Raw genomic sequence first — 15,777 nt, 5'->3', positions numbered from 1 at the left:
GTACAGCTTTTTCATCACTTGACTATGCAAAAGGTGGGGGGCAGACAGATACTGGGAGCTGATAGTTCCAGGTTTCAGCACAACATTTCTGGTTTCTCTACTCATTGGATACACAGAGATCTGCATACGATCCCATTAGTATTCAGAGGCCACAAATAAAGACAACTTAGTCTTACCTTCCTCTCAATGCGGGCCAACTGCTCTTTATAGAAGGTCTCTTGCCGCTTCAGCTCTGCCTCCTTGCCTTGCAGCTCCACGGCCTGGGAAGAACAACAAGATAGCATCAGTAGAAAAAGAAATTAAAAATAAAAAGTGTGAGAACAAGGAAAGCACATGGGATGCAGACTGGAAGGAACTAAAAAACTGCTCAGGACTGGTGTACAAGATCCCTCTTGGTGAAACTACAAACCTTCAGTATTGCAGTTCATTTTGGATTATCCCCACAAGTTTGAAATGCTCTTATCAGTGTCAAACTCATAACCTTGATTTTATTTCTCCTTATTAAATGAAAACGTATAATCATAGAAAGGTGACACCTTCCTATTGCCTTTTTCAGAACTCCACCTTATCTAAGTCTTTGTTTTTCACAATCATGATGTTTGTTACTCCACTTCAATGTTCTTCATCTTACCTTAAAAATAAACCTCAAATCCTCTACTTTATAAACGCTTGCCTCTTGGAGCATCAGAAAACTTCCATAGATTTAACAGATCTCTACAATCATGAAGAAGATCCGAAATACGAGTCTACGTTGTAACATTTTCACAGCAACACACATTCTCACTGACCCTGCATTTGCTTTAATAACCATACATAGGACTACCCTGATCATTAAGTACTCCCTCCACACACTCCCTGTGCACACACCACCGGCACCCCCAGAGTTCCTCTGGCTGGGTGCTGCAGATTTGGAGAGAAATGGGTGTCAGAGAATTTCTTTTCCATCTTCCAAAGTATAAATGTGACACCTCCAAAACAGCAAACTTGGTATACAAGCACGTGCTTGAGCATAACCTGGTCATTTTGTCTTTCAGCTCTTTACAACCGGCAGCACTTCATTGCATTCCCATCCCTCAACTGAACTAGCATTAAGACAACATGGCATTGATGGTCCCAAACCAAATTTTTAAGCTTAAAAATAACAAGCAACAATAGGAAGAAAAATGGCATTTGTTTTTCTTTCCCATCCCACCCCAAAAAATCTCTGGGGCCACATAAGTTATCACCAGGCAAGAAGAGCTTTCAAAACTAGAATTATTAGTCCATTTAACATGAACACGGACCTTGCTGATCTATAGCATCCTAGCAGCATTGCTCTTAACTTTTAACGATGATGGTACAATCACAGAAAATGCTGGTCCAATACGATTAAGCAGCTGGGACAGAAACATCCTCCTGGGCTCAGACCTGTCATTTTATGGCCAACAGCCATTGTTAATGAGAAAAATTACATCTGAAAGCCAGTTGCTGTGCATTTCCTTCTTTCTACTCCCCTGCTGATGGAAATACAATGGTATAATAGGGCTTAGAAGAGATTTTAAGCTAGGCAGTGAGGGACAGTTGATAAGCAAGCAAGAAAAGGAGGAGTACATGAAATAGGGGGTTTGCAGGGGTGTGGTGGTGGTGTCTGTTTGTTTGTTTTTAAAGGAAAGAGAAATATTTCTGTTCCCATGTTTGTTATCTAGCCAACAGGGCCAGGGTAAGGCACAAACACTAGAGACTCACATCTAAATCCCCTTGCTCTCAAGGACACTTGATTGAAGGCAAAATCTCTGGCTTCAGTTTAACCAGTGCTGCTATATATCTCCCAGCCCACAAACCAGCTGAAACAGGATGGGAAGGGGGATGAGAATCAGCTGCCTCATACACATAGCCTGACCAAAGAGGTATCACAGCAACAATAGGGACACTGATAGGCACCTTCTAAGCACCAAAATTGTTACCATTTCTGTGATAAGAGAACCAAAGCTATCCTTCTGAACCAATATCCATCTTCTATACAGAAAAAGAACAAGAAATTTCAACTGAAATGAAACAGATGTAAGAAGGCAGGGTGGTCTGGTGGATGACCAAAGGACCGTGATTCTCCTGCTGATTTTCTGCATAACTCCCATAAAATCAGATTACTAAACAAGTGACTTGTATTTCCTTAAGGAGAAAATAAATAAGGAGAAGAAAGAAGATCCCTCTGCACAATTCAAATGTAACATGCTTTTGATGTGAAGTGTATTTCAAGGAGGAAAAAATAAAGTCAAAAGATCAACTCTTAGAAATACAAGAAAGTTTCTCCTTAACCTAAATAAATGATGTGGCAGTGCTACTCTCCTGGGGTAGCAGAGTGTTCTGGGAGCACAAAACCAATACGTGTAACAATACTGGTGAACAAGAGGCTTTATTCTGTTTCTGGCAAGACATAGGTATGACATTTCTGGAAGGGGACACAAACCAAGTACCTAATCTCTCAAGTGGGGTGCTCTCTCACCAGAGGTGTGCTGATCTGCATGATGCCAATCCATGGACTCCCAAGCAGACCTGACACAAGCTGGGTGCCCACAGTGAATAATGCCTCCACACCAAGGCACCCTGCAGCAGACAGACATTCTGATAGTGACTTCTCTAGGGCCTTGCAAAATTGATGTCAAAGAATGAAAACCCGATCTCCCAAATGCAGACTACAACCTCAGTATACACACCATTCTTCCCCCAAGTAATTTCTCTCATACTATCTGCCATTATCTCCCACTTATCACCCATAAAGTTGTACAATGAACCACAGGTTGCATAGAAAACTTTTACTTGCAATTCAAACATATTTTCAATGTCTTGCTTGTTTTCAAGAGCTGTTGATGTTTCAGTGCATTGAAGTATACTGTCTATTTGTGACAGATCTGCTTGAAAGTTGCTTTCTGTCTCCCTCTATCCCCAGCTGTTATTACTAGAAACTTTAGTACACTTTATGACGATGTTTGAAGTATGAATGGTACAGTCAGAGCACATGTCATTTGAAAAACTCACTGTTCCAAACTGGGTTAGGCAACAAGGGACGTTTTGTATGAATACAGGATATTTATTAAGAGTTCCTCTAGTCCTGCTGCTTATTCCCTACCTGAAGCCAGAAGCCTGTGATGTCCCAGACAGAACTGGCTGCTATGAAGATGATTACAATTTCACAGGGGATTGAGATTGCAGGTGCCAAACAAAGCATCAGATACACTTTTCACATACAGGCCTTTAGAACTAAAGAAGGAAGGAGAAGGGAAGACATGCATAACAACACACTGGTTTGAAAATCATATATCAGAAAGTTGCATTTCACATCCACACTGCAGAAGCTACATCTGAGCTTGAACATATCATGCAAGAGATGACCAAAGCCCAGAGATGACATCTAAGAAACTGTACTGTAGAACACAGCAGAGTGTGATGTCCAAGAAGTATGAAGACAGAAACAAAACAGAGGGAGTGGAGGAAGAGCATCATTAGTTGTAGGACACACAAACGCACCCAAAACTGGAAAAGTAGCATGGGATGGCACGTATTTGCAAAAAAGAATGTATGCAATATGCAATTGCCCTCTGTACAAAAACTAGGTATAAGATATATTCAGGAAATGCTCAAGAATTTCCTGTGATATGTCAGAAGTTACAAACATTGCATTCTTACAAAAGGATAGTGAAGGTATACTACTAGCATGCTATCACAGCTTCTGTGGGCATGGACCCCTGGGCTGGTTGGGGGACTCTCTCAAATTCTTCCTACGTTTTATCTTTACACTTTTTCCACAGTCCAAAGTTTTTCAGGTTATCTCAGTGCTGCTTTGAACATTGACAAAGAGCTAGGGCAGAGTCATGTGTGATTCTTTGTCTCCTCCTCTCCCTTTATCAAGTAACCCATTTAGAAACAAACTGTGAAAGCATATTTCTAAAGCTACACATTACATACTGGCTCAACTAAAGAACTCAAGTACTGGCCTGCTAACTGACAGGCAGGCCAAAAGAAATATTTTACAAGCCTTTTAATTGAGGTAATGAAACATTATTGCTTCATTCTCTATGAACAAAGCCACTCAGCCTCATCCTGAACTGACACCAACGCGCGACACATCAAACTGTGCAACTAATCTTCTAAAGCTGGGCTTCACTCTAGCTACATCCATTCACAGATCAGCTTTGGCTTTGCCCACCATGAAATATCACCAGATTTTTATTATTTTTAATCACAGTCCCTTCTCATCACCTTGTTAAACATGAAAACTAGGAAGGAAATCTGCTTGAAAAACAGGGCTTCTTGGCAGGGTCAGATTACGTAGGGAATGTGGTGCCCAGGAATAAAGTGCAGCAATAGCACAGCCCACAGTTGATGGCTACCATCAGGCTGCTTCTCTCTCTGCAATACTGTCGGGATTCTGGGATTTGGGGAAAGGGCATGGAGAAGACTCTACTGGAGGGAAAAAAAAAACCAAACACCCCTCTCTCTGCAAAGGGCAAGTCAAGTTAGAAGGAAAGGTCCATACCTTAATCTACAAAGAACTTCCTCAAAGGCAAGTCACAGCACTTGGCAAGATTATTGCAAAAATATTTATCATCTTGGCAAAACACATTCACCAGTCACAGACGAACTAGTGAGATGATGCCTAGAGAATCAGTCGGAGGCAATCCAGGGAAAGAAGCTACAAGGATAAAGGAAAGGTCCTTAAGTCTCTATCAAATGCCTTGTTTCTACATCATTCTGTCTTTGCAGAGAGGAGTTACCAGCTTCCCCCTAAGGTATCCAGTAACATCTCTGCAGCAGCACAGCAGAGATGTTTTGGCTGGGTACCTCAGCTTGCCATACTTCACAACTGCAAATTCTTATACCTCATGCTTTCCCATGTCTTTTCCAGTCCTGGTAGCAGTCCAAGTGGCAGGGGAGAAAAACAAATGCTATTAAAGGCTCCAATACTAGAAGGAGGAATTGACAGCAATGCACTGAAGGACAGAACTAGCTCCAAAATTAGCTAGCTGGCATGTTCCTGACCAAGCCTAAAGGGAACAGCATGGCTGAGAGGGCAACACTGAAACAGCAAGAGGCAGCTTGTGCACATCACGCCTGAGATTGAACAGCAGAACTTTACAGGGAGGCTTGTACCAGACAAGTAACCATGGAGGAGTCCTGACTCAACCTCTACTTGCATCAGCAGAAATACCACCATTACTGCTGAGCCACCTGCAGTCGCTATTGCGGACATGTGAGGTCTACAGAATCACTTGCTTTTTGTCCTTTCTCTCATTCCATCGAGGGTAGGTGACTGGGTTTTGTTTTGTTTTAGAACCCAGATGCAGACTCATGGCCTTAAAAAGCAGTACTGGTGTAACCTTCATTTCCTCCTGTTTCTGCTACTCTCTTAGCCAACAACACACATCACCAGATCGAGTTTGGTTTCAGCAGCTGTAAGCTACACAAAAGAAACCAGCGAAAATCTTTATAGAGGAAATAATATGCAATTTTCTAGCTGAACACCTTTTAAAATGTAATGACAGAAAATAAAATCCTGCATCTGTGCTCAGCAATAACAATCTGTACGCATGCAGTAACAACATGACACTTGGAATAAGCAAGATCCAGACAAAAAAAAAAAAAAAAAAAAAAAGAGCTTACCCAGGCGTCCAAATCCGCAGGCTTGGAATAAAGAGAGTGCAAAAGAGAAAGGAAAGGAAAGAGAAGAAAAAGAGAAATCAGTGATTTATGGAGGCCGCCTGCTGCTGCACAATATAGCTTTTAGGATGACAAGTTTAGAAAAGTTCCTTAAAAATGACAAGCATCTTAAACAGTGCAGTGCTGTCCCCTATTGGGAACTGTGCTATTAAAGCAAAACAAAAGCACATGCATCCCCAAAAATAAAAACAAAGCAAAGCCCCCAAAGACTGCTGCAGGATTGCCCTGCAGGGTGGAAGCTAAGGGAAGACAGCTGCGAAGCAGCCAGTTTCAGGGAGTCACGCAAGGTCCTGCACAATGTTAGAGATGCCGATATCCACAACATGCACCAATGAACATGGCAATGCTGGGCGTACTCAAAAGGAGGTGACCAACAATTGTGCTGTTTCCAAATTATCTACAAAGAACAAATACCCTTTTGCAAGGGCATTTTTGCATGCACAAGCTGACCTAAACAGCAAGTCGTCATCTTTACCGGACAGTTTCAAAGAGTACTTCCTAATAGAAAGCCAGCCGACTGATCAGATTTCCAGCCAGATCCCCCTTCATAGGCAACTGAACACATCTTTAGTGCACAGTCCAAACCACTACCAAATCCAAGCTGCCTTCATCTACTCCTCCTTTTGTCAGCAAGTCTATTTAAGTATGAAGACAAGCGGATCAAGCAAGGCTGCAGTATCACCTCTGATTTACTTAATACTACTTCCTACTTACACAGTAATCCAGCAGCAACAAAGCTAGTACAAGATGATTGAGTAACCTGGTGTAGTGGAAAGTGTCCCTGCCCATGGAAGGGGGGGTTGGAACTAGATGATCTTTAAGGCCCCTTCCAACAAAAAACCAAAACAAAAAAAATAAACAAAAAAAAGACAAACATTTCACACCGATAGCCACCTCCTCCTGAAGCCGAGGCATTTATGAGGCAGCCACAAGCTCTCATTTGTTGTCAAGGGCTGCCTTCCCTGCCTCTCACTGCTACATTCAATCAGCAGCATATTCACTAAGCAGGAACTTCAGAAAGGCTGGCCTTTTTATTATGATTATTTATTTGAGGGGAGTTGACAGGGCAGGAGGAACTTTCTTCTTGGTCATAGTTCAGTGCCAGAGGGACCAGACGGTGGAGTGCAGTATGTTTATGGCATCTGCCACAGAGCGACTACTTCAGGTAACTGAGGGATGACGTGTCATCAGCTCTGTGTCTCGTCCATCCTCATCCTTTGCAACAGCTGAGAGGGCTGGAACCAAACATCTTGGTTTAACTGGGGGAAGCCAATTCCCGCCTTTCTGCAGACAGGTTTGATATAGCAGCATCAAGTCCTTGGCTGACCAAGCCAATACACAACAGGTGTTCACCAGTAATCACTGACCAATCTCGACAAAAGCCTGATTTGAATAATTTTTCTTTCTGCTGATTTTTACAGTCAGGACAGATGTGCTTAGTTTTGTTTTCACATTTTAGCAATTGCAAAGCTGTCCGTCCTCAGCAGATGGACAGGAGGAACACAGGGCTCTTTATGGTGCGTGTTATTATTTCAGCAGGTAGGTCACGCACACCAGTAGCTCTTTACTGGATTTACATCTGTCATCTCTGGGGTGCCTAAGCCATTAACTGTCACATTGCTGGTGGACAAACGCTGGCATGACAAAATGAACACAAGGCACTAACTCAGTGGCACTGGACAGTTGCTGAGAAGAGAGGAAGGAGAAGGAACCAGCCCTATCACCAAGAGGTGATCCTTCTTATACCCCTATAATATAATGCACAACAGCAGAATTACAGTTTTAAGATAAAACTGTTACTAACCACAGGGCATCTCTTCTGCAGGTACTGCCAAAGGCTTTAATTTTGTCACCTTTCGGGAGGGGGGAAATTATTACTCCAAGAACAGACAGATACACTCCACTGAATAGAAACAGTGTTGTGTTGGGAAAAAAAACAGCTACATTTGCAGTGAAGTACAGACTAAATATAATAATAAAATAATACAAAAATGAAATCTCAAGAGGGCTACTGGTTTAAGTTTTGCTACCTCATAAGCCTGTGCCTTAGTCTCTTAGTAGACCTGTATTTACCAACACTGACTAAGAGACACAGCACGCCCACTAATATTTTCAAAGTTTTAAGTAAACTGTCTCAGAAATGAGCAACATTTGGGTTCCTTGCTTCCTAACCCAGTGAGTTTCACTTCCAGCTCCCTGCTGGGGGCTTTATAATCCCTGCCCTGGCACACACCATCTTTACCACCCTTGGTCGCTACTACTGTACTCTTCCACTAAAACTCTTCTCCTTCATTTCTCTTCCAGATAGCCCACTGGATAGCAATCACAGGAAGCTGAATAAATACTGGACTTAATCATTTGGGGTCAAAACCAAACCAAGATATTCCTCTTGACTGTATCAAAGGCAAAAGGTTATTGAAAGAGGATCTCAGGCCAAACCAGCAATCCCTGTCCTGGGCATTTATACCAGGAGGGAAAAAAAGACACAGTCTTCTTGGAGAAGACTCCAGCTGGATATGTAAGTAATGCATCTGTGCTTCCAAAAATTCCACATTTGAGCACTGATTCTTCAGGCAGGGATGCTTTCCCACATATGTATCAACAGTCCAACTTCCAATGAAATCATGAATACAGCACCAAATTAGTATTTCACGCATACAGACACGCATCCCAAACCCATATACCACATCACCCATACATGACTGCCATAACCGGCACATCACTCATGTCTGTCATGGTCTCAGCAAACGCAAAAATGGCAGCAAGCAATCAAAACCGTTCTGCAATTGGTGGTGGGGGAGGAAGGGATCAGCATGATAAAGCATTGGCCTTAGGAAGGGCAATGCCTTTGTAACCTGACTGGAACCAGCTTCACCCTAGATGTCCATTACCTTGCCATAGTCAATAACTCTGTCATATAATTAATTTCACTCCTGCGTGACCAATGACTCAGGAATCCAGACTACGAGCTTGGTAGATATACTGAAGAACTCAATACAGAGTATTTTTAGGGGCACTGCCAACTTTGGGAGTGGAAGATAGAGTGGGAGATGCGAGAAATGAGAGGCAGCAGGTGCCCAAAACCCAAGACAGCTGCTGACAACAACTTTTGCACTCATGTCAGTATCTGAAGAGCTCTGCAGCACATATTCTAACATCTTGATGACCAGACTTCATCACTGAATGAGCAAAGAGTCATTCTTCTTAAGGCAATAATCCAGCTCTAAACTTTTCCACGATGATAGGAATTAAAGCATTTGAAGAATATATCTAGACATTCACTATCCACTCCAGACCCTTAAACGCTTCCAGTTTAGTGGAAAATTGAAGCAGTATCAACATTAAATGCAATGAGAGTCAGAGATGTAACCAACTGACAAGGGAGAGGAAGCAGACAGAGACACTGAACAGCAATCAATTTTGAGGAAAGGTTGTGATGAAATTGCTCAACTAATATATACAGAGCATACACAATTCTATATACATGAAGATGAGAAGCAGCAGAAAAACCCTCTGCCCTTTTATGATTCAGAGACAACTACACTTCTAATACTTACAGCATTGCTGCAAATAAGTTTGCAATGCTAACAGTTGATAGTTTTCATTTAAAACAAAATAAAGAGAAACCTATTTTATGAAATCCAAAGTAAACCATCTGCTTTCATTGCTTACTTTAATACTTCAGCCCATTCCCACATTCTCCTTTTCCCGTCACCACTTCTATACATGCATACATACAGAGTTTTCATTTTGTAGGCTGCCAACAGACAAGGCATTCAATGTCTATAGAAATCTTGCAGAGCGTAGGCTCTCTAGAGATGTATGCTCAAGATGCTTATTTCTGATAGCAGGTGAGTCAACAACTCCCTCTAAATTTTTACTTCCTTGCTTAAATTCCTACTCTGCCTGTTAGACATAAGAATCTCCAAGTCCCTGACCAATTTAGCCAAAAAAAAAAATCTCAAGAGAGGGCATTATGAAATTCTGTATTAATTATGAATTTCTATCCCAGAACATATTTCAGACCCTACTGAGTCAATGAGGTATTTTCTCATAAATCTAGAATCAAAGGCCACTCAACTCTTCTTGGATTATTTCTAGCTCATAATCATTAATACAGACTCCCATTATGCTAGCCTAAGGGTGGCATATGGCTTTCTAGGGATAGGACAGACGGGGGAAAATAACAGTTACACATGCCTACATCCCAATCTCATTTCTGTGCATGCATATGGGGACATAGCTTTCTCTTGCCAGATTCTTAAATACCAAATATATTAGCTTCCGAGTCAAACATAGTACTTCAAACACAACCACTGTTTTGCAAAAAATCAAGATGACATGCATAATCAACCCATGCGCCTCCAAGCAGTGAAAACGATGAACCATGTGAGTTCAGAAGGAATTCCCTTCCCACACTTGCTCCCAGACACTACATGCAATTTTTACCTGACTCTGAACAAAACAGATATTTATAGGCACCAGCCGATGGATACAGGTTTAGTATAGTACAGTGAATACAGAGTTCCTGCCACAAGATTAGAAATCTAATTTCTTTTTATTTAAAAAAAAGATTATCTCAAATACTGTACAGTTTAAGAGAAATACAGTTGACTTTGGGGCTGCTTTTTAATACAGGCAAAGACTGTCTTAATTACATGGTTGAGTAAGAAAATTCTCGAAAGCCTTCAGTTGTGGTCATGCATCCCCTGTCTGTCTCTATGAATCTTTCTGCAGGAGGAAGTCAGGTGCACTTTCAAACATCACAATTTACATCTTTACCTACTTTGACAGTCTTGTAAATTTTCCTGTTCTCCCTGCTCTTTTATCCCAGACATACACAGAGCGTACTTTACACAGTGTTACAGGGTCAGCGTCTTTCTGGGGGCAGAATCCAACCTACCAGTTTGCCAAGATGTATGTGGGAAAGAAATACAGTAATCAACATTTAGTATAAACCAAGTGGATTCCAAATCCTTACAGCAAGGACCACAAAAAGCATAGGGGACTCAAGTGAAAATAAATGGTCTGGGCTAGTACACACACAGAATTGTGTCTGTAGTATTACCCCTGGAGTAAAGTAAGTAGAAAGAAATTAGAGGCTGCCCAGGAAAGAAAAAAAACAGAGAAATGAGAAACTTCAGCACAATCTCCCTCATTTCCATGATCACTAAAGAGAGACAGTTGGCACTAAATTTCCCTACAACCAGTTCTGAAAATATACCTGCAGCATTCCCTACATCCTAAGCCACAGTCAGTGTTATGAAAAGACTGTCAATTAAGTTGTGGTTTTGAGCTATAGACAAAATGTCCACTAGAGACTCTGATTCTTGCTTCCAAAGCACTTGCAACCCACTGTGTGTTTTAGGAAAAGAATACATGGTTCTCAAATACATGCACTCTCAGCTCCTCACAAGACTGTGATCAGAGAAAATGCTGCAAGGTTGCATCTTTTAATGAAGTCCAAGTATATCATAATGAAATCATCTGCAAAAGAAGAGCGTAGATTCAGCAACAACAACGATTTCAGGCTATCGAAAAACTGTATTCTTTATTTCTACATTGCAATCTCCAGGGCATGATTGTATCAAGAGCAACTTGCAAATCTATGTCACTACCAGCAAAATTTTGATTTCCATTTGATAGGGCAATTTGCAAACAGCAGTTTTCCACATCATGCATGTGCTTAACATTTGTAAGAACTACAAGAATTCAATGCTGACTCAATACCCATTCACTGGACAATGCAACACACTCTTGCTCAAGGCAGATGGCTTGGAAAAATCAGGGACAGGGAGAGAGCATTCTCTCTCTATGAAGGGGCAGTACCTGGTAATCTCTCAGCAATGATCACAAACCAGGTGTTGCTGGTGTTGAGAAGAGGGTATAGACTGCGTGCTGCAGGAAGAGTTAAGCAGTTTGAGGACTTTTCCTTAGGGAAAGAAAATGACATTTCGCTCTCAGCGGAGCTTCTGAAGCTCAAAAATGGTATCACATGCTAAGGAACCAGAGAAGTATTTACTCCTGGACCTTTTGATCAAAAGCAAGAAGCTTGAAAGTTAGCTTTAAAATAGCGTATGCTCTAAATATAGCAGTCAGATGACCTGACAGAGCTAAGATTCATGCTTCATGAGTTTGCAAATTGAAAGAGTCAATCCAGCTCAGAGTATCACAGAACCCTAAAGACAGATTGCTGTATTTATTGTAGTAGATACTATTTACAAACATATCTCCACACTGTTTGCTCTCTAATTATAGTTGGGGCACATGCAATCATTTACTTTGTGTGCTCCTTTTGTACACTACACCTCCAAAGTCAATGCAAGTAATTTTAAGAACCTGTTGATTGATTTATTGACTAAATAAGTTGACCAGTGCAGTAGACTAGAAATAACCAGACAGGCAAGTGATTTGGTAAATATTCCTGGAGACTAGCCACTATAGGCACTGAAAGTCAGGGGAAAAAAAAAAACCCTCGAAGGCAGGTTCAGGCTTTTTTTAGAATCTGTATTAACAGTTGGCCCTAAAACTTCATTCCTTGTGCAGGTCTGCTTGGTCAAGTGCACTCCCCAACCAAATGTTTGAGATAACTCTGTACAACGCAGTATTAGCTATCAAATTCAGCAGAAGCAATTGGCAGAAGTTGAGCTTCAATTACCAGAAACAATGTGAGAAGAAAGAGGAAGGGGGACAGGGGGGAGGTGTGAGAGTGTGGTGCAAGAGTTTGAGGCAGGAAAGGGATACTTCTATCTGACCAAGACCACGGGATGGAAGAAACACACACGGTATCATCGTCCACAGGCAGCTTCCAGTGCTTGGGACAGTTTTCTGGTGATTCTGTGGTGGGACTTCACCGCAACTTTCATCAAGCTCCAATAGCAAGGAGCAGATTATGCCTTGGCCAGCACTGAAAACCATAAACCTCATCTATCAAGTATTCACTGAGATGGCCTATTTTTTTTTTTTCCCCCTGTGGATTTAATTGTGATTTAATGAGGTTTTCAATGAAACATGTTGGCAGCTTATCATAAAACTAAGCTGAACATAACTTGTACTCCTTTACACTGTCTGCTCAGTTGCATGAAGAATTGTCATCCAACTCAAGGAAGAGGCAAATTAGGATTCAACTCTTGCATAGGAGTAGTTTCCTAACAGGCAGAGAACAGGTATGCTAACAAAGCAGGAAGCAAAGGAAAAAGCTTGTGTTACCACTATTATTTGTACAATGTTTTAGATAATCTTTCGGCACTGTGGTTGGGTTTTACATTTATCCCCAACACAACAAAGGAATTAAATGTCCAGGGATGTCAATAGCTTTTTTCCACAAGCATAAAATCAGAGCAGGAAAAAAAATTAAAATTCAGGTGCAGAGAAAATAAATTAGCAAGATCAAATTCACAATATCTCATAACCTCTTAGCATTTTTGAAAATAAATGCCACACTCATCAAAACAACCTTTAAAATAAAAACCTTTAAAAGCTTATTTATCTCATAATATTCTCCTTCCTGCCTGTCATACAATATATTGCATACATATAAAATCAAAAGAAAAATTCACTCAAAGAAACCAACACTCCAGTGCTCCATTTTCCATTTCGTGTTGGATATACGCCCACAGAGACCTTAAAACATTTTAAAGGATCAAGCTTTCCTTCTCATTAGTACTACCATCACGTTGTTCTGAACTGTGGTCATATAACCTTTTGCACCTTTTCACTCTATTGAATCAATCTCCCCTGGCAACTTCTGGTGTGGCACTCCGCTCCCCCTGCCTCCGGCTCTTCTTCCCTCACTAATTCTGTGTTCAGAACTGTGAAGCACAAAATTAGACGTTTCAAATTAAGCAAGGAGAGAGAATGAGAGAACCTTATTAAATCAACATTAGCATCAGAGTGTCTTTAAAAGAGAAACTCAATTGCAAAATATTACTCATCTCTGTAAAGCTCTTTACATTGACAGAAATGAGACAGGCAGCAGCTGAAGTCGTCTTCCTCTGCCCCCACCTTCCTCTTCACGCTGGTCACAGTGCTTGAGCAGCAAGAGCAGGATCCTTTTCAGACCACAGCCCCAGAGGAACCAGAGCTTACCTTGAACTCACAAGCACTGGAATCGCCAAGTAAAAAGGACAAGGTCTATTAACATGATGTGGGGGAAACACACACGCAAAAACATATTAACACACAAAAGCAGACTCCCGTCTCCTCCCAAGCTTTCCACAACACTGGTTGTGCTCTCAAGTCACGTTACAAGTTACAGTCAATTCTTTACTTCTTACAACAAGGCAAAGAGCCATTTCAAGTTTTACCTTCCATTCTCAGTCCCCAACAATCAAAATTACTGGTGATGATCAGCATATTCTGTTCCAAAACACCTTAACTTTCTGAATGTGAACCTCCAGTTCCTGGCCGGATATCCTTAAACTCCTTTTCAAGATAAATCACTAGGGTATCATACCATTCCCCCTCGCTGGATATGTTTTTAAAGCCAGAAATCACCTCTGAGCCTGCACAGTCTTTAAACATGACTTTCCCTTGGCACTTCTTGAATAAGAGTTGATATTTGCACCTTGTGTCAACAGAATGAATGTACATACCTTACACCATTGTGCAGCTGGCTACGTACTTGTCCGTTGGGCTCCCACCTAAAACAAAGTATCTCAGCAGTATCTTGTAGGGAGAGCTTGTAATGTGTGCTGTTAAGGAGTCTTAACTTGTTTTAGTAGGATTTATTTGATAAGTACAAAAAAAAAAATCTATTTCAAAACTATTTCAATTAACTAAAAAACAATGTTTAAAACACCCCTTTAGCTAGACAATATTATCCTAAGGGCAAGTGATATGGAAGTGAGGCTAAACAAATCTTTCAAAGCAACAGAAATGGAGCTGAAGCTTTTGATCACTCTAGTCCTACCATGCAGTGGAAACTTCTGTATCAGGCAGGCACTACTGAAAACTGCATTTTGCTGACAGGTTTTTAAGTGCAGACTCTCCATTCCAATAAAACGTCACTTTAAGAAGCCAAGGGTGCTGGCAGTTCTGATACCTCTTAGAGCTGTTATAAAAGTGACCACCTCCTCACCCAACAGCCATGCTTAGATGCCATTAACTAAGCACTGGACAAAGTAGTTCCTACATCAGAGTCAAGACAAAGTGCACCAGGGAAACAGGAAGGAGGAGGAATATAAAAATAACACCCACAAGTACAAGTGACAAACTTGGTTGTTAAAGGACTGTCTATCAACATCCTTGTTTACTGAAACAAAAAGCTTCATTTTCACCTCAAAGGGCAGCAGTTGCAATACAAGATGGCTTGGAGCTTTCCAAAATGAAAGGGTCCAATGAAAACAAGTAATTTACCATTCAATTATAAAAGCCAAAACGTGGGGAAAACACAAAAGCCAGAATGAGGCACTGAACCTGCAGTCTTAAGGCTGCCCTTGATGCCTTTTCAGGCCAGTAAGAACTCGTTACTAAAACATACTTAACTCTCTGCTACATGCCTTTCTTCCCAGAAAGGACAACACTAAGCAAAAATTGAAAACGTATTTTTTTCTATTCTCTGCTGCAGCTAATTTTCTTCTAGCCTTTCCCTAGCAGTCTGACACAGAACTACTAGTGGCCTCCCGTTGCCTTCAATCCCACCCCTTGTTTTTGTAGGGGTCATCAAATAGTGCCTTTAATTCAGTAGGACTATAAATATAATGACATGTCTAAACAGAATGATAATAATAGGGGCTTATGAAGTTAAGCGCTAAACATAATGATCAAAATTAATAAACTAATATCCCTATACGAATGCATTCGTTCATGGGGTGGGATATAACTTTGCAAGGCCTTCTTCTCTTGTACACAAAACACCAAGAATATCAAAATGGAAGAGTATCACTTCAGTCTAAAAAAAGACACTCTAATTTCAGACTGTTCACCAGGTAATAAAGTCTGGTTTTCCACAAATACCAAGTAATGAGTTCATATGCACACGGCCAACACTTTCAGCTCTTTAGTGCTCCCATTCTGAAAGTTTTTCAGTAAACGGTCAACTTTTACCAGCCACACAAAATGCACAAAAGAACAAACAGTGGA

At 41.1% G+C, this 15,777-nt stretch overlaps 1 protein-coding gene across 5 annotated transcripts in view; it reads right to left on the bottom strand.

Moving 5' to 3' along the window:
• The window catches only part of CHCHD6 (coiled-coil-helix-coiled-coil-helix domain containing 6), a 113,437-nt gene that overhangs the window by 73,699 nt on the left and 23,961 nt on the right, over positions 1 to 15,777 (bottom strand). For 3 of the 5 annotated variants that reach the window (XM_075762121.1, XM_075762123.1, XM_075762124.1), the window contains exons 5-6: positions 5,638 to 5,658; positions 177 to 260 (exon numbers count right to left, since the gene is read on the bottom strand). In XM_075762121.1, the coding sequence (XP_075618236.1) occupies positions 177 to 260; positions 5,638 to 5,658 (105 nt within the window). The remainder of the gene's footprint in view (positions 1 to 176; positions 261 to 5,637; positions 5,659 to 15,777) is intronic. The other 2 variants (XM_075762125.1, XM_075762122.1) reach the window with 1 other exon arrangement.

The sequence above is a fragment of the Balearica regulorum genome, chromosome 10 (genome assembly GCF_011004875.1).
Source record: "Balearica regulorum gibbericeps isolate bBalReg1 chromosome 10, bBalReg1.pri, whole genome shotgun sequence".
Taxonomy (NCBI): Eukaryota; Metazoa; Chordata; class Aves; order Gruiformes; family Gruidae; genus Balearica; species Balearica regulorum.
Note: the sequence above shows the minus strand (reverse complement) of the source record. Positions and strands in the feature narration are given on the sequence as shown.